We start from the raw sequence: 18,117 nt of genomic DNA, 5'->3' as shown, positions 1-18,117 counted from the left end.
TAAAGATGATCAATTGTTAAAATACAAAATATAAAACTTTTTGGAAACTTTACATTAACAAAAAGTGTTTTGTGTACCAGTGCAGGTAGTTGATGGAGTAGCTCCAATGATCCTCGATGTGCCAGCAGAAAGCGGAAAATACCATTCCAACATAAAGCCAGGGCACCTTCATGCCAGATATATCACCATTAATGTGGCACAGAAGGGACTGCTCCAGGACGGGCATTACATTCAAATTCCAGCCACTGCGAGCGTAGTCCTGACAGGTGCAAAGGTTTCATGAAATTAATAACTTTTGAAAAGGTCTCCTTAACTTACATAATTGTGGGATAGGTTCGGTGAGTTTTTATTTTTAGCCCACGCCTTCCGAAATATAAATGATAACATGAGTGCGCAGTCAGTCTTATTTTTTTTTACTCGTCCTGAAAATGTGATTCAGAAAATAAGGCTGAAAAGTTTTATTTTTCAAATTGAAAATCATAAGTGATGGAGTGTATTATGTCACAAAGAGCAGGCACACCTCCTCCTCCTTGGTCAGAATCCTCTTGCCGTTATTCATCGGGAAGCCACTGCCAAACTCTTTCGAGTGGATGTCTGCTCCGTACTCGACAGTCACATCCTCTTCGATGCTGCCAACCAACCTCCAGAATTCCCTCTCAACAAGCTCAGTGGGAACCATCTACAAACGATGCATGAAGAAATAAATCTCACTCTGTATGCAAACAATGTTAAACACCTTCATGGTTTGTGGGTGTGCTTACATGCACAGGCATGTTGAAGTAATCTGCTTTAAATGCATCGGCCATCTCCCCAAAACTCTGCAGACTGTATTCACGTGTTGCTTGTTCAAAACCAAATGCCTCGGAAGGCTTCTTACACTCCTGCAAAGTAAATGTTTCCACAAAGAATGAGTCTTGTGAATTGGGATCCTCACCACTCACTATTAAGCTACGACTTACTTCAGCAACACACTTTGGGCATTTCCAGTTGCCTTTAGGAGGATCAGTGAGTGGTGGTAGGAGACAAAATGTGTGGTAGTTGTCTTCACAACCATTACACAGCAAAAGTTTCTCATCATCGTCTCTGCGACCACACATCCGACACACAAAAGAATCCACCTGAAGGGCATATACAGGCACTGTTAAATCCAGACAGTACTCGATTTTTCTAGCAGTCAAAGAAAAATGTCAATGCTATATCCAAAATAAAATTTGCTATAGTCCTTTATATTTCATTCCAAAAACATAACACTTGATACTATGAAAGATAAAGTCCAACATGAGAAATGTCATGTTATCACTAAAACTATTTTTTAAATCAAATTTCTGATTGATTCCTGTTTTAGAGGTGATTGTATGAAAACTACAAATTATCTCATCATTTCAATCGAATTGCAGTTGCAAGGAAATTTCACTTAAGATTGTGGTTATTTATCTTTGGGTCTGTGGACTCATTTACTCCCAGGCATTTTAGAAAATTGTAAACATTTTAAAATACACACACCCAATTACTAATTACTTTAAGCTAGGACTTTTGTCACAAGCTCTCAACACTGCGGCTTTTGCAATGATGCGGCTAATTTATAAATTTCTTTTAAAGGCCGCCAGGGGCGCCGGAGCGGTAAAGGTGAGAGTGAAACAGGTGGGATATATGGGTAGAGAGAGACGCAAATTTCGTGTAACTTCATGCTTTGTGCATAAATAAACTTTGCATGAACAGACCCTCATCATGGAAAAGGTTTTAATGGAAAGGGGAAGTCTAGCTACCATAATGGGAATCATTTTAAGAGTCTGTTTATTTATAAACGGAAAAAATGTGGCAAGGCAAACGGATTACAAGAAGCAACGTCCAACAAAGCAGAAATGTTTCAGGCAAATTTCTCTATCTGTCGGCATCATTGTGTGTTTTGGAATAACTATTTTACATGGTTGATGGGATTCTATGGATTGTCCTTGATGTAGATGAAGACAGCCAAGGGATGTAATAGTGAGTTAAGACGGCTTTATAGTTTGCGGCAATCTTGTTTCAGACTGATAGTGTTGACTTGATTTTTTTCTTTTGATAAGTATATTTTGAAAGTCATATCTTGAATCCCAACAGTTTAAACTTGCCAATGATATGTGGCATGACGTATTTCAGCTGACATTGTACAGACAAGTATTTGTTTATCAAAAGTCCAGCAGCCCACCGGCGGGCCGACAGATTGTTGAGGGGTTAAGATACTGCATATTATTAAAAGTCTGTGTACTGTCTTTCGTTGTAAATATCTCATGTTTCAATCTGGGTACATGGGGTTTATAGCCAGGTGCGACTTATGTGTGTAAAAAATATTTTTTCCTTTAAAAACTTACTGAGTGCGGCCTAAAATCAGGTGCGCTCTATAGTCTGGAATTTGCGGTACTTGCCATTGACAGTTAATTGCATTAAAATGATGAAATGAAGTCACTCACAAAAACGTTAAATTATTTACAAACCATTAGAAAACAAGTTTTTAGTTATATGTGGTTAGAATTTTCAATTACTTACACTCTGCTTGTTGATGTTGTGCCGTAGGCTCATGGTCATTTTTGTGCATGGACCATCTACAAAACTAGAATGATTTTCTTTGTGAAGATGCTCCTCAAATCCTTCTTTCTTTACTTCAGGCTTTATTTCTGGTTTGACCTCAGCTTTGACTTCTGTTGTGACTTCAGTCTTGACTGTGATAGTGGCGGGGGGAATTTGAAGGGAATTCAGCTGCTCCCCAATCTGTCTGTCGTGTGAAACCTGAGGTTCCTCTTTTGCACAATTGGCACCGGGGGCAGATGTTGGAACATCCCTGATGATCACAGTCTGAGGCAAGTCATCTGGAAAGACAGGTTACAACAAGTGGTGATGGGAATGCAATAAGTGGTGATGGGAATGCAATAAGAAATGAGGTCAATTCAACTCTGACCCTTTTTCCTAATCCCACGCTGCCGGGCCATGAGTCCAAGTCCTACCATCTTGGGCCCGGCGCCATAAATCTGCAGTTTCTTCAATTCTGGATTCTTCTCAATATCTTCCTCCGTAGGTTCAGGCTGCAGAAAAAAATATAGACTGTCCTTATTAACAATAATGCAGACATCTACTACGCTATGAAAAACGCGAAGCAATGTGGCCAAATACAAAGTAAATTAATAAATACATTTTGGGAGAAAAACACACACAAGCAATGCTAAAAACGATTACTCTAGATAGGTTATAGACGTTAAGGAAAGCTTGAAATTAATCACCCATTACCATGAAAGCTACAACCATAAAACTGGAATGATACCATTAATCACCAAAATACTTAAACACTGAAATGAAAACAACTTATCTAATCACACAAATATTTACTTCAAGAGTCAAAATTTTGCTAAAATTAAAAATACAAAAAAGTATACAATTTTAACTCCAGATTTTTCTGCTAATTACATTTATTCAATTCCAGGAGCTAATCACTGAACTGTAAGATTACCACACTGTGTTATGTAATAGCCTTCAATTTTTGTGTTTCTCCAAGGCAAAATGTAAAGCCCTGAGCACATCTATCAACTTTGTGCAGCGCCACCGGCTAACGGCAATTTGCTTCTGCCGTCATGTTCTCGCAGGCACTTAAACGACCAGTCACCAGTGGTGCAGACTATCAAACATTTTTGATGAATTTAGCACTCGTTCGCCAAATTTTTCAAGTGTATGTGTGTGTGTGTGTGTGTTTTATTGGCATCGGGGGGCTGGGAAAACTGTGACTTTATGCATGCGCTCTATGAAACACGTCTTTGATCGGAGTTTGCTCTTATTCTCAAGGAAGCGAATGGTCGGGTTTTGAGATGGGACTCCTTTTTAAAGAACAGGCTTTTTCAGACAGCTCGGCTCACTAAAAAGAGCCGGATATTTTGGCTCCCAAACGACTCTTCTGGTTGTTTTTGTCTTTTAATCCATATTTTACTATTTATTTTGTGTTATTATGAATGACTTAAAGGAGGGGGAAAAAAGCACTGAAAAACACAGGAAACATGAAATAAAATGCGAATCTACAAATGAAAAGATAAAATACTAAACTACTTTAACGTTTTAATACTCAACAAATTTAAAGACACATCACAGACTCCCAGAAAAAATACATTTTGACAGATCACAAGAAAAAAACAGCATTTAGAAAAAAAAAACGGCTTTCATTCACTTTCACTTTCGAAAGCTGCTTCATAAAGCGGTTTTGTCTGCCAACAACACATGCCGGTTGCCGTCGCATCTACCAAACCCAAGAGCACTGGTGGTCGACACAGTCCCCATTCACCTTTCGGTACATTAATTAAAAATGTATTTATAACCGTTATCCAACTAGGTAAGACACCATTTTGAATGGTGTAATGATCCGAAAATACATGACATAAACAACTTCATGGACAGAGAAAAACAGCGTCGCTGAAAACGGCTCGTCGCCTTCGGAGCTCTACAGCCAGAGGCGTCAAGGCCAAATTCCCCCATGGTTGGCTTGACGTGCGCGCGGGACTTAAATTAAATTTTAAAAATACATTGAATTGGCACATCTGATGGTGAGGGCGCCATAAGCAGGGTGACAATTCTCTATCAATATATTCCAACACATCATTATTATTCACCGTCGTGCTGAATAAAAGAGGAAAATCAATCAAAATAACAATATGAGCAAAGATCAACAAGGTGAATTAAATTGGAATTGGCATGCCTGCCTAGCCTAATGTGACGCAGGGCTATACCCTTATTTGCATGACGGCGTAAGCTGCTGCCTCTTGTGTCTTTTTTGGCATCATATGTTCTATGTTTGGTCGATTTGACTGCATGGATCAAAGAGTCGCGCATGTGAAAGTAGGCAGAGGTTTCCAGGGGGACACAAAGGAATGAAGGTTTGTTTGGAGTTTGTGCAAGGGGCCGTGTGGTCTTGCACGTGTTATTCACACGTTACTTAGTTCGGACACTCATTTCCAACAAACAATGGAAAATAAAACTCAACCTTGGAGGTTGTCAACTTTTCTTTTTGCCCGGTGTAATTGAAATGTTCTAAAACTTTGATGGTAAATAAATAAATGTCCTCCCCTTTTTCTAAACTGTATATTACCAAGCACATATCAAATCTAACATTCTCCACCAAGGTAAAATGCAACCATTGAGTTGTATTCAGCATGCTATATATAATGGCACACAGTGCTGTATGACCATATACTCTTTGTACTCATAGGTAGGGGACAATTAAGACTGCCTCATAAACCTGCCTGTCTTGATGGTAAACCAAGAGAGAACCCACTCAGGTAAAATATATAATTTACCGATTTAGAAATGTCAGTTGTACATGGTAACTAGTCACAAATGGTGGTGTTTGTGCTGTGTACTTGAAATACTCAAATATCATAGAAATGGTGGGCGCCTTAAAGCCCAGCTGACCGTCCGGCTGGGCGTGTGTGCGCGTGCGAGAGAGAACGGGAGAGAAAGACAGTAAAGGCTTCAGCAGGACACAAACGCTTAGGGAGATGCAGAAAGAACGCAGAAGAGCAGGTGTCCGATCACAATACAGTATAAAAGACCCTATGATATGAGTTGGCCGAACAGCATTGGCGATCTCAAGTCAAGAGGTGCTTGTGCCTCTGCCTCCCACTCCTCCCTCACGTGCAGTCAAGCGAGCAAGCTCAACTGAGCCACAGTGCAAGTTATTTCCTTCCGTGTTGGAAGCATTCTGTTTCTTTTGATCTTTTTTTTTTTTTTTTTTTTTCAAAATGAATGTCCAATTAGCTTGAATCTTAGCTGACCAAAACCGGAAGCATCCGTTGTGTTTCCCCTCCCCGATCTTTTTTAAATCAGCTTAAAGTCACAGGAACAGGGGGATTTTTTTCTTATTTTAACTTTTTTTCTCCCCGCGAAGGAGTGAACCAGCCATAACTGACTGATGCAAAGTCTCTAACATTTATAATCTTAATTACAACAGCATTAAAATATAATTGCACACACACATTAGGAAGAGCCATGCAACGTGTAGGATGAGCCAAATCCACTATTGAGAAATGTTAATTATATTCAATGTAAAAAAAGAAAATTCAGTGGTTAGTTCCAATATCACCCATATAAGTGCCAGAAAATTGTACAGTGGGAAGCAAAACAAGTAAGAAAAGAGCGAGGGGCTTAGTGCGAGCTCATATGCTCAAGAGGCAGTACCGCTGAGACGAGTTGAGAGCCAGTGGTGAGAGGATGGGGGTTCGGATCCTCCGGACCCTGCAAAGGGACACAACAGCAACAATAAACTAAGCCAGGAGCAAGAGGACAGGTGGGGGCAATCATGGAGAAAAACCTGGAACTTGCGGTTTTTGGGAAAAGCTGCATTCTTCACTCACAAGTTCACCTGCCATCATTCATTCAACCCACTCATATTTTCAATCACTATTTTCATATTCAAGAAATTTGATTTACTATCCAACATTTAGGAGTGAACAGAAATGCATTTTAGTTAACTTTGTACTTTTCCTGTAAGATTTTAATTTTATATAGGATTTTTTTAATCAGGATGTTATTTTTTTAGTCTATCTGGGCAAGTGATGAATTAAAGATCTGAAAAGTCATAAAACACTTTAATATACATTAAAATTGTTAAACTCAACAGAATGAGGAGGGATCCAAATGTGACTGGACAGAAACAATAGCGGGTAAAAGTACAGGTGCATTGAAAGATTCAAGGAAAGCTGGGATGCAACCAGAGTGTAGCCAGATCTACACAAAACACGTACAAACACCAACGAGCTAGTGAGCAAAACACTTAACAGCAACAGAGCAGCATCATCAGTGCAAGATGGAGGACTGCCATCTAAATGATCAAATGTACACCTTCAGGCTGGTGACAAAAAATGAAAAAATCATCCATGAAAAAAATCCAGCTAAACAACATTTAAAAAAAAAAAAAGAAAAAAAAGAAAAAGAAAAGCTGATAAGTAAATAGGAGCTTTTATCACAGTTTGATCACTCGATAATTATTTGTCATACAGCATTTTTATGCTTCTGTGTGACCTGGTTACCAATGACCCAATCAAATAGATAGATAGATAGATACTTTATTCATCCCCTAAGGGAAATTCACATTTCCAGCAGCATCCCTGAGCTGAGAACAATACAATAATAAAGCCAAAATAGACCCATTTTAAAGTAATATATATATATATATATATATATATGGTTGTGGTCTAAAGTTTACATACACTTGTGAAGAAAAATAATTCATGGCTCTCTTGAGTTTCCAGTTATATCTAAAACTCTGATTTTTCTCTGATATTGTGATTGGAAGAGCTATTTCTTTGTCACAAAAAACATTTATGAGGTTTGGTTCTTTTATGGGTTCAAAGAAAAAGTGATCAAATCTGCTGGGTCAAAAATATGCATACAGCAGCGCTAACGTTTGGTAACATGTCCTATGGCCATTTTCACTTCAATTGGGCGCTTTTGGTAGCTTCTGGTAGAATCTCAAACCTTGGATATTACTTTTGAAACCATCTTGCTTCTTTTCACTAGAAACAGCCACATATAAAGTAATCAATATGCATTTTGATGAGGGGGTAATAAGATCAATTGAACAAATTTCTGGAAACTCATAAGTAAGCTTGCTTGACAACACAATGACATGCAAAGTAAACATTTAAGGACTGTTGCACATCAGTTACCGTAAATTCCGGACTATAAGCCGCTACTTTTTTCTCAAAATTTCAACCCTGCGGCTTATTCAGTGATGCGGCCAATTTGTGTAATTTTTCTAACGGCCGCCAGTGGCGCTAGAGTACAAAAGGTAAGATTTAGACCGGCGGAATATATGCGCCGAGGAAGACTGCAACTTCTTGGCTTGTGCATTAATTAAATTAGCGTAAACATACCCTCATCATGCAAAATGCAAAAAGAAAGGCACATCAAAAAATCCACCATCACCAACGGGTTCTGAAAAGCCAGTCAGCTGCATGACAGAGCGGAGGGCACAGAATCAGGAGTGGATGAGAGTTCAAGCGACAATGACAGCGCGAGTGAGGCTGCGGGAGCTTGGGACGACGTCTACATGACAATTTTTCTTTCCGACACTGAGGAAGACGACTTTGATGGCTATAGTTCTAAGGAGGAAGATGAGGACGGTTTACCGTGATTTTTACAAGTACGGTATGTTTTTTTAACAGACCCGTTTACTGTGTTGCGAGCGTGTTGCTACCATTAACTGCCTTGTCACAGGCACTGTTTGGGATGAATGTTATATTATTATTTTTAAAGCTTTGAAAACTCTCGGTGTACCATCTTTCTTTGTAAATATGTGTAACCATGTATAATATGTATTTGCAACTGTATATTTTTGTAATGTATTTATTTGTATTTATTTTGGACACTTATTCTGATATGTTTTGCACAGGCGAATTAAAAAGAAGGGGCGTAACAAACGCGGCCTGACGGGAAGTGGGGACCGGTAAAGGTGGGTGTTTGTGGACACGGCGGACAATAGTGGATATATACTTTTCCCACCCTTACCTTTGGAAAAATACATTTTTTTCCTTGGATTACTTTCAATGGGACCCGGACTCTGCAGGTCTGCATCAAACCTTAAGTACCGGTATCATTTTCCGTTCATTTTGCCGGCTGTGATTTTTGGACTGAGTACTTTTATGAAGGACATTCAGTTTCAATCGCTGGACTTAAAGTCGGGTTTGGGTTAATTTTATGTTTGTGTTACATTTTTCAATGTGGGCGCATGCGGCTTATACACAGGTGCGGCTTGTGTAAGTACAAAATCGGTTTTCCTCTTAAAATGTGGTGGGTGCGGCTTATAATCAGGTGTGCTCTATAGTCCGGAATTTAAGATACTTTAGTCTAAGACAAACTGAGGGCATGTTGGTAAAAAAGAGTGCGCAAGGTCGATGACACTGGCACAGTCGCCAAACAAAAGTGCATCTTTAACAAATTACCTGCCTCTTTAGAAAATAATAAAACATGCTTAAAATAAAAAAATATAAACCTCTACATATATTTAGGTTACATATTCATTATGATTTATGATTAGTGTGACAAGTATAGACTTAGCACTTCAACTTACATCTGGCTGGCAGCGGTTGGCTCTGCGCCCGTAAGTGCTCATTTTGGAAGGTTGCACCGATTGACGTAGTGGGATGGAATGCGGCTTATACTCTTTATCAACATCCTCGCCATCATAGTGCTTTGGCTTGCAATGCTGAAATATCAAATACAGACAAAACTTTAATCATTTTGATCTCAAACGGCTATACAATTTGATAAAAAGTAAAAAAGGTGAGGCTTGCTATATACCGGCATGCTGGCACCAGACTGGAACATTTCAAAAGGATGGACGATCCTCTCATAGTGCGAGCGCAGTAGAGAACCGATGTTCTTGCCAGGGGGGTAACCAAGACGCTGAGCCACACGCGCCCAGCGTCGTTCTTTACAGACCATTTCAAAACCGCCTTCATCGGACACAACCTACAACCATGAAGGAATCAGGGATGTACAGGAAAGAACCAACACATGAACTTACAAAAAATTATTTAATGTAGCATTGAAGACTCTTTAGACTGATTTAGCATTTTTTGACACAACAGAACAACTAATCCAGGATGTCAGGATTTCAGCATTTAACTAACTTTTAAAAATTATTGAACTGCACAATTTAATTTACTGAACAGACCCATAGGAATGATTTATAGATAACCTTAGACAAAGCAAAAAGATCAAGGATCCGTCTCTCGATGTGCGGGATTTTTAAGGATGAAGCCTGGATCTCCCAAAATCTGGCAATGCGGTCCAAATAATTCAGCTTCACTCTCGTCTCCGCCTTGTGAAAAGAGGCATGCAAATCAAGAGCAATGACAAACACTTTGAATCGCATCATTCAACAAACACGATAGAGGGTCTAAAAATGACTTACCTCCAGTTCATTTAGCCTCTGGATGCGCGGTGTGAATCGAAATGTATCCAGCTCTACTGAAAATGGTGGTTGCCAGTCCTATAAAAGATAGAGAACATCAGGTTCAACATTACTAAAAACAAGCCCTTTGTCTCTCGTGAGAGGCACTGGTCTATGAGGTGCCCAAGCTTAATTAATACATTTCCGTGCACAATTGTTGAAATGACCATTTTGGATCACTATAACTAGGCCTGGCTGGGCAATATGTTGATTTAAATGGCCAATTTAAAAAATAAAATAAGAAAGTGAATTTGAAGGATGGAATTCAACATGCTGATTCTAATCACCCAAAGCTGGTGCTGATTAAGTATTTAAAGGGGAAGTCAAACCACGTAATTATCTTTAAGATATGATACGTACAATTGTGTAGAGCAAAGGCGCCAACTAATCACAGCTCATTTTTGGATAACAGGTGGAAAATGTTTGGTTGTTTTCTGAGCAACATTTAAAATGTTTCAAAAGTGTCAAAATATGCAGCCAGAGATTGATTAAAAAGCAATATGTCGATTTAGCATTAATCACAAAACAGTGTCAGGTCAAGTTTGGCTGCAAAGAAAATCTGTGGAAAAGACTGCCCCTTAAAAACAATGCAATGTTTTAGGTCAGCTTAGGTGCTTGTCTTGGGACCAAGAGGTCATTGGTTCGATTTCCAGCTCCTCCGGGTGAAATCTCGGAGTGTCCTTGGGCAAGACACTGAACCCCTAATGCCCAAAATAAGCAGGTCAGTCCCTTGCATGGCTGTTGCTGCAATCGGTGTGTGAGTATGTGTGAATGGGTAACTGTGAAGAACCTCAGTAACTTGAAACACGCTATATGAATGCAGACCGTTTACCATTATTCTGTCATAAGCCATTCCTATACCATTGCAGGTCTCTGGCGGGCTGCCAGGGTTTAATTGGTCCAGGTTCTCAAACTTGTACTATTAAAAAATAAGATATTCTTAAATGTATATAAATGCGAAGTTTATCAAAATAACTATGATATCTCATTATAGAAATGATCTTAAAAGCCATTGTGTGCTCGCTTGCACACCTTTTTTGTCCTCTTAATTGCAATTGGTTAATTGGTTAATAAACATGTTGCTGGTTAATAAACTTGTTGCGCTTGTTTGCTGAGCAGGGGGGGGGGGGTTAGTAGGTACTGCAGCAGCACATTGAGCGCAGGAACCGGGCAATAGAGATATCAATCCGAAGAACAAGAAGATAAGGGAAAGCATGAATAATGTTACATAATTGGTAGCAAATCTGTTAAAGCTACAAAAAACTCTGAAGAGAAGTTGGGAGCTGAGCTTAAAGAGCGTTGGCTGAGGTTGACAGGTATAAAAAAACCCTCCTGTAAACCATCAAAGAGGAACCAGCATCCTGTTATAGAAGCAATCACAAAAGCAGCGGTGCTGATCGGCAACCAGATGATGAAAGCGTTGTATCTTACTCGGATTAGGAGGCCTCTCTTGCTACAGGGAAAGCAGTGCGATCCGTTTCGTGTGGGGGAGGAAACTCCCACCCAAAAAAAAACAGCCTGTAGAGGTATGGGCGTCGCCAGGCTGTACTTACCCAAGACACACCCCAGGAAGTGGTGCCCCTACGACACTAGTGGTTAAACGTTCTTTGAAACGTGAAATGACCAAATCACCGATATGAGTTTTAAATGTAATTAAATTTAAAACACATTCACGCCCCCGGACCTCCTTAGACTGTACATCCAACTGAGTTTCTCAAAATTCTATGGGAAACACTGTCTGTTAGACTCTTATTTCCAGCAGCTCAGCTGCAAGAGGGCTTTTAACAACAGCAGTTTCTGTCACGATGTCAGGATGGTAGAAGATATGGTGTGTGACACTATTTTCACTGTCATAGGGTGCACCGAACTAAAAGGCACAATCTCAGTTACGTCTGTCATTGCTGTATTTAACACGCATCAAGGTTTCTTCATTTTCCCCTGATGTTTTTGAGGCTTTCCTTGCCCTCATAAGCGTTTCAGATCAAGGGATGGTGTAATGGTTGTCTGTGCATCCCTTTGAGACTTTGTGATTCAGGGCTATACAAATAAGGGGTGCCTGATAAAAAAGTGCAGGCTTATTTACAAACAGCCCTTTAAAATTCTCAATATGTCCTTTACTACATTTGCCTTACAATCATGCGCCCACACACGTACGATCTTTAATACGTTTCATAATAATAATAATAATAATAATAATTTCCTTGTATTGTCATTCTGTGTAACAATGTACACAGAACGAAATGTCGATTGCACCTGACCCGTTGTAGCGAGCCGATGCAGCCGCAGCCAACAGAGGGCGCCGCCGACCACTTTTTAAGTCTTAGGAATGACTCGGCCGGGGCGCGAACCACCGACCTCCCAGTCTCAAAGCGGGCGCCTTACCATCTAGGCTACGCGGGTATAACGATAAGGCAGATGAACATGAGAGGCAATGCATGCAAAAAAAGAACAGCATGCTAATGCAAAAGATAACGTGGAAAATTAAAGCTGATTGATTGCAGAAAATAATCTAATCTGATTTTTTTCTTTTTCCAATCTAAAAAAAAAAAAAAAAAAAAAAAAAAAAAAAAAAAACATTCAACCCCCTAACGTTGCTATACATCTCTACGAAAATTCCAATCCAAGACATAACCAGGCAGCACGGCGGCGCAGTTCTGATGTCATTAGATTGAACCTCCTGTGTGGAGTTTGTATGTTCTCCTCGTGCTTGCGTGGGTTTCCTCCGGGCACTCCGGTTTTCTCCCACATTCCAAAAACATGCATATCAGGTTAATTGGACGGTCAAAATTGTCCCTAGGTGTGAATGAGCGAGCGAACTGTCTGTCACTGTGTTCCCTGCTACTGGCTGGCAACCAGTTCAGGGTGTCCCCTGCCCACAGATAGCTGGGATGGGCTCCAGCACCCCCGCGACCCTTCTGAGGATAAGTGGTGCAGATAATGGACGGATGGATGGATACAACCAATGTAAATTGAATGCTGTTATTGAACTGTTTGGAGAATATGAATGGTTTTGCTCTCTTTTAAAGGTGAGGCTTTTAACTAATCTGTCGGCATTATCGTGTGTTTTGGAGTAAAAATTTTACACGATTGGATTCACTGGAGGGTCCTGAAACAAAGCCAAGTTCACGGAGAATATTCTCGTTTGATGACTGCCAGGGGACGTAATTGGTGAGCTATGCCGGCTTTATAGTTTTCGGGTATCTTGTTTCAGTCTGTTCGTTATGTTTCTGTGAGGAGTACATCCAAAGAGTTTAATCTTTCCAATGATCTGTCACATGAGGTAGACTAGCGACATTGTGAAAAAACGACTGCTGGCGCGCGGTTGCGCTTATTATTTTGACATGTAGCCTCACTAATGCAACATACAGTGGCTTGCAAAACTATTTGCCCCCCCTGAACTTTGTGACCTTTTGCCGCATTTCAGACTTCAAACATTAAGATATAAAACTAATTTCTTGTGAAGCATCAACAATAAGTAGGACACAATCATGAAGTGGAACAAACTTTGTTAGATATTTTAAACTTTTATAACAAATAAACGAAAAAGTGGGTGTGCAAAATGATTCACACCCATTGAGTTAATACTTTTTAGCGCCACCTTTTGCTGCGATTACAGCTGAAAGTCGCTTGGGGTATGTCTCTATCGGTTTTGCACATCGAGAAACTGATATTTTTGCCCATTCCTCCTTGCAAAACAGCTTGAGCTCAGTGAGGTTGGATGGAAAGCGTTTGTGAACAGCACTTTCCGCAGATTCTCAATTGGATTGAGGTCTGGACTTTGACTTGGCCATTCTAACACCTTGATATGTTTTTTTGGTGAACCACTCCATTATAGCTTTTTCTTTATGTTTTGGATCATTGTCTAGTTGGAAGACAAATCTCCGTCCCAGTGTCAGGTCTTTTGAGGACTCCATCAGGTTTTCTTCCAGAATGGTCCGGTATTTGGCTCCATCCATCTTCCCATCGATTTTAACCATCTTCCCTGTCCCTGCTGAAGAAAAGCAGGCCCAAACCATGATGCTGCCACCACGTTTGACAGTGGGGATGGTGCGTTGAGGGTGATGAGCTATGCTGCTTTTACACCAAACATAACGTCTTGCATTGTTGCCAAAAAGTTTGATTTTGGTCTCATCTGACCAGAGCACCTTCTTCCACATGTTTGGTGTGTCTCCCAGGTGGCTGGTGGCAAACTTTAAACGACATTTTTTATGGATATCTTTAAGAAATGGCTTCCTCCTTGCCACTCTTCCATAAAGGCCTGATTTGTGCAGTCTACGACTGATTGTTGTCCTACGGACAGATTCTCCCGCCTCAGCTGTGGACCTCTGCAGTTCATCCAGAGTGATCATGGGCCTCTTGGCTGCATCTCTGATCAGTTTTCTTCTTGTATGAGCTGAAAGTTTAGGGGAACGGCCCGATCTTGGCAGATTTGCAGTGGTCTGATACTTCTTCCATTTCAATATTATTGCTTGCACAGTGCTCCTTGGGATGTTTAAAGCTTGGGAAATCTTTTTGTATCCAAAACCAGCTTTAAACTTCTCCACAACAGTATATTGGACCTGCCTGGTGTGTTCCTCGTTCTTCATGATCTTTTCTGCGCTTTAAACAGACCTCTGAGACAATCACATTGCAGGTGCATTTATAGAGAGACTCCGTTACACACAGGTGGATTCCATTTATCATTGTTAGTCATTTAGATAAACATTGAATAATTCAGAGATCCTCATTGAACTTCTGGACAGAGTTTGCGGCACTGAACAATTTTGCACACCCACTTTTTCGTTTTTTATTTGTTAAAAAAGTTTAAAATATCCAATAAAGTGTGTTTAGCTTTATGATTGTGTCCCACTTATTGTTGATGTTTCACAAGAAATTACAGTTTTAATTGTGGCAAAAGGTCACAAAGTTAAAAGGGAACAAATAGTTTCACAAGCCACTTTATTTCCGCCACTGAAGTGTGACTTAATCATAAAGCATTATACCGTGAAAAATATTTAATTAAAAAGTACATAAATTGAAATGATAAAAAAATACTAAAACATGTGTCAATATGACTAATTTCCGATGCAACAGGAAGCAAATGTAAACCAAATCAACTTTAAAACGATGATGAATACAATAAATATAATATAAAAAATGGAAGCATTTTGGTTCACAAATGTGCACACTTACCGGTGGAGGTCGAACTTTGCAGATTCCAGACTTCTCTGCAATTGGCCGGATTTTAGCGATATAGCCCAAGGGATCCTGAAACTCATCCCATGACGGCTCAAAAACTGGACACTCCGGAGGAGCTAAAAACTCGTCTCCTTCCATTGCCCTGAGGAATGATAATAATTTATTTGAGGGATATAAAAGGAATCTATCCTGGTATGGTCTTCAGGGAGAAGAAATAGGGAACAAAATGTTAAAACATAATCTATAAAATATTTGGTTTTGGCGTTATTGCTTTACCCTAACTAGCGTGATGCAACTACCTAAAGGCTAGTGCTACAAACACCATCATGTGGTATACAAAATTGTTCATTCTTTCACCATGTAGAAATGAGAACAACATTTTAAAAAGCTGTCATATTTGTAATAGCAAATATGAGTGAGGATATGACTCCGCTTTCAGGTTTCTCATGTATTAAAACATTCCTGTTGATTACATCACCACTATAAGCGGCAGTAGCTCAGGAGGTAGAGCGATCGTTTTAGGATTAAGGGATCCCAGTTCGAATCCCGGCTTGTCCGTGTTACATGTCGAAGTGTCCTTGGGTAAGACATTGAACCCCCAATTACCCCCAATAAGCAGGTTAGCGCCTTACATGGCTGCAAAGATCACGGCCGCTATTGGGAAATGTGAAGCACAATGTAAAGCGCTTTGGGAAGTAATTGACTTGAAAAGCGCTATATAAATGCAGTTCATTTCATTTCATTATAAGTTAGAATGTGAAGCATGTTAGGGCCACATATCAACAGACGTGAAAATCTTTGGAATTTGAAGCACCATCATTTTAATCCTAAATAGGGAGACACCTTAGAAGCATTTATTTGGCCCTCTTGGGTAGTAACCTCCCTACCCATATGAGACAGCATCAAGGCTACCTCTTTGAAAATCAAACATCCATTACAAGGGGAGAAACTGGACAGACTACATCTACCTTTCCTGAAGTTGCCATGCATAAACCAGTGGCCCATATTGTTTGACAGTTTTTGAAGTATAGCATCTCAATGAAACTGGGTTTCCCAAGTTACATGTGAATTACCAAACTGGGAGTCCCAAAAATATAATACCCCCAAAATAGTGCTCGAAGTGGTCATTCCGGGATTGGTACGGCTGTTCTAAAACAATGGCATGTAGGCCTTGAAGTGTACGCAAGGCGACAAAGCCATGCATCCGTTTGTTTCCTTAGGAATTGCATAAAAATAACCATAATAACACAAATAGAAATGGTCGTTTCCGGGATACACGAAGGAGCTTTAATGTTGAAATGACCCACTGAATACTTATACTATAAATTAAAACAATGACATAATGGTTTGTCCGGTTCAACTTCTGAAAGCACAAGACGATTAACATCCTTTCCAGTCACAACAACACGTCAAAAACCTGATCTCAATGGTTGGGGTAAACAATTATTTCTTTACACCAGGCTAAACATACAGGGGTAGACACCCTCTGTCACCTTTCCCGGATAATTGTTATCCAACCAAGTCACCAGTAGTGTGAAACAGGGCTAACGTTAGCATCGGGGCCCGCGATGGGATTTGGCCATCGGCGCATCTCGGTTAGCTAGCAAAAAAGGTGAGACGGCGCAATCATTTTGGCACCGGTGTAGCTTCCGTGAGTCCTCGGGTCACCGTTCGACTCGACGCGTAAACAAAAGTGTCACTGCGGGCGTATTTTGTCGACTGACCCGTAAGGATGGTCCTGTTTCTCACGGGGCCACTCGCCTGCGTCTCGTCGAGGTGGCTGCTCGGCTACCGCTGTCCGTCGGTGTTGTTGTTCGGCTAACGAGGGCCAGCTGTGCTTGGGTGCCAATGGCTAGCTAACTTGGCTAGCAGTTACAAGCAAAGTTAGCCGCTTCGCCTCTTCAGTTCCCACTGTACGCTCACCACTCTGGTAAAACAATCAAATTGTGAACAGGAAGCACCGGTTTCATTTTAGATTCGAGTCTATAACGACAACGGTCGTGTAGTTGGCTAACCAACGACATACAACATCGCTCCTATCAGGCCATCCTATCTTTCTTGACGAGTCGCCATTTTAGTTTTTTTCTATTTCAAAGCTGAAGCACAACCCAGAATCTTCGTAACGCATCCGCGACGCCCGTTGCTTGGAAGTACACTGTAGTAACTTGGCACGTACGCCGATTCTCCGTCGTAGCTACGATCGGCAACAACGTACCGTCGTTACGACATTCGCTTCTAAGAAAATACGGAAAAGAGGGTCCCAATTCAAATCAATCTGACCCACTTTCTTGAAGACACATACCTGACAACCTCCACGGTTCCATGCCCTTACAAAATGTTGTATTTCCCCTTACAAAATACAAAAGTATCTTACACCATATTTGTTTTCAAACGTGTTTATTTATGTAGTTTAACGTGTTATATTGTACACGTGTTTCGTTATATCATATATATTGTTAATTAACATTTTGTTGTGAGTTGCTCGACATGAATGAAGTTTATTACAAAAAAGTTTCAAAAATGAAGTAGCTTGGACGTTCACCGTAGAAGAAAAAAATACATGCAAATATAATCAAGTAGAATAATACATTTTCTTATTCAAATTTTTAATTCATTTTCTGGATTAAATTATTGTTGCTAATATACTGATTAAACGGATCACCACAAACCTGTCTCTTTTTCATTTTCTCCTTTTATGCTTCCTTTTTTTCTTAACTTCTTTATACAACATAATAATTCGTAATATAATGCATCAAAGCAAGTGAGCCCTTTGAGAGCCGGCTCTCTTTAATGAGTTGAGCCGAAAAAGCCGGCTCTCTATAAAGAGACGGACTTCCTTTCACTACATAACTACCACATGAAATCCGAGGCGGCAGATGCATGCGCACAGTAGCATCAAACCGCTCGCTTCGTTTGAAACAACAACAAAAAAACGATACCGAGATAGCGGCGAACTGGTTTGACTTGATTGA

At 40.2% G+C, this 18,117-nt stretch overlaps 1 protein-coding gene across 4 annotated transcripts in view; it reads right to left on the bottom strand.

Moving 5' to 3' along the window:
* The window catches only part of kdm5c (lysine demethylase 5C), a 31,702-nt gene extending 14,344 nt beyond the window's left edge, over positions 1-17,358 (bottom strand). Inside the window, exons 1-14 of one of the 4 annotated variants that reach the window (XM_088332444.1) lie at positions 17,172-17,358; positions 16,870-17,072; positions 15,140-15,287; positions 9,929-10,006; positions 9,713-9,835; positions 9,313-9,483; positions 9,083-9,217; positions 6,190-6,246; positions 2,936-3,059; positions 2,527-2,846; positions 960-1,118; positions 762-881; positions 521-679; positions 78-259 (exon numbers count right to left, since the gene is read on the bottom strand). In XM_088332444.1, coding sequence (XP_088188570.1) covers positions 78-259; positions 521-679; positions 762-881; positions 960-1,118; positions 2,527-2,846; positions 2,936-3,059; positions 6,190-6,246; positions 9,083-9,217; positions 9,313-9,483; positions 9,713-9,835; positions 9,929-10,006; positions 15,140-15,283 — 1,772 coding nt within the window. In that variant the 5' untranslated portion in view covers positions 15,284-15,287; positions 16,870-17,072; positions 17,172-17,358. Of the gene's footprint in view, positions 1-77; positions 260-520; positions 680-761; positions 882-959; positions 1,119-2,526; positions 2,847-2,935; positions 3,060-6,189; positions 6,247-9,082; positions 9,218-9,312; positions 9,484-9,712; positions 9,836-9,928; positions 10,007-15,139; positions 15,288-16,869 lie in introns of all 4 variants that reach the window. The other 3 variants (XM_088332443.1, XM_088332445.1, XM_088332446.1) reach the window with 3 other exon arrangements.
* Positions 17,359-18,117: the final 759 nt, after the last annotated feature.

This window comes from Urocampus carinirostris, chromosome 3 (assembly GCF_059441175.1).
Source record: "Urocampus carinirostris isolate Australia breed hairy pipefish chromosome 3, RoL_Ucar_1.0, whole genome shotgun sequence".
NCBI classification, from domain to species: Eukaryota; Metazoa; Chordata; class Actinopteri; order Syngnathiformes; family Syngnathidae; genus Urocampus; species Urocampus carinirostris.
This window is presented reverse-complemented; position numbering and strand designations above follow the sequence as displayed.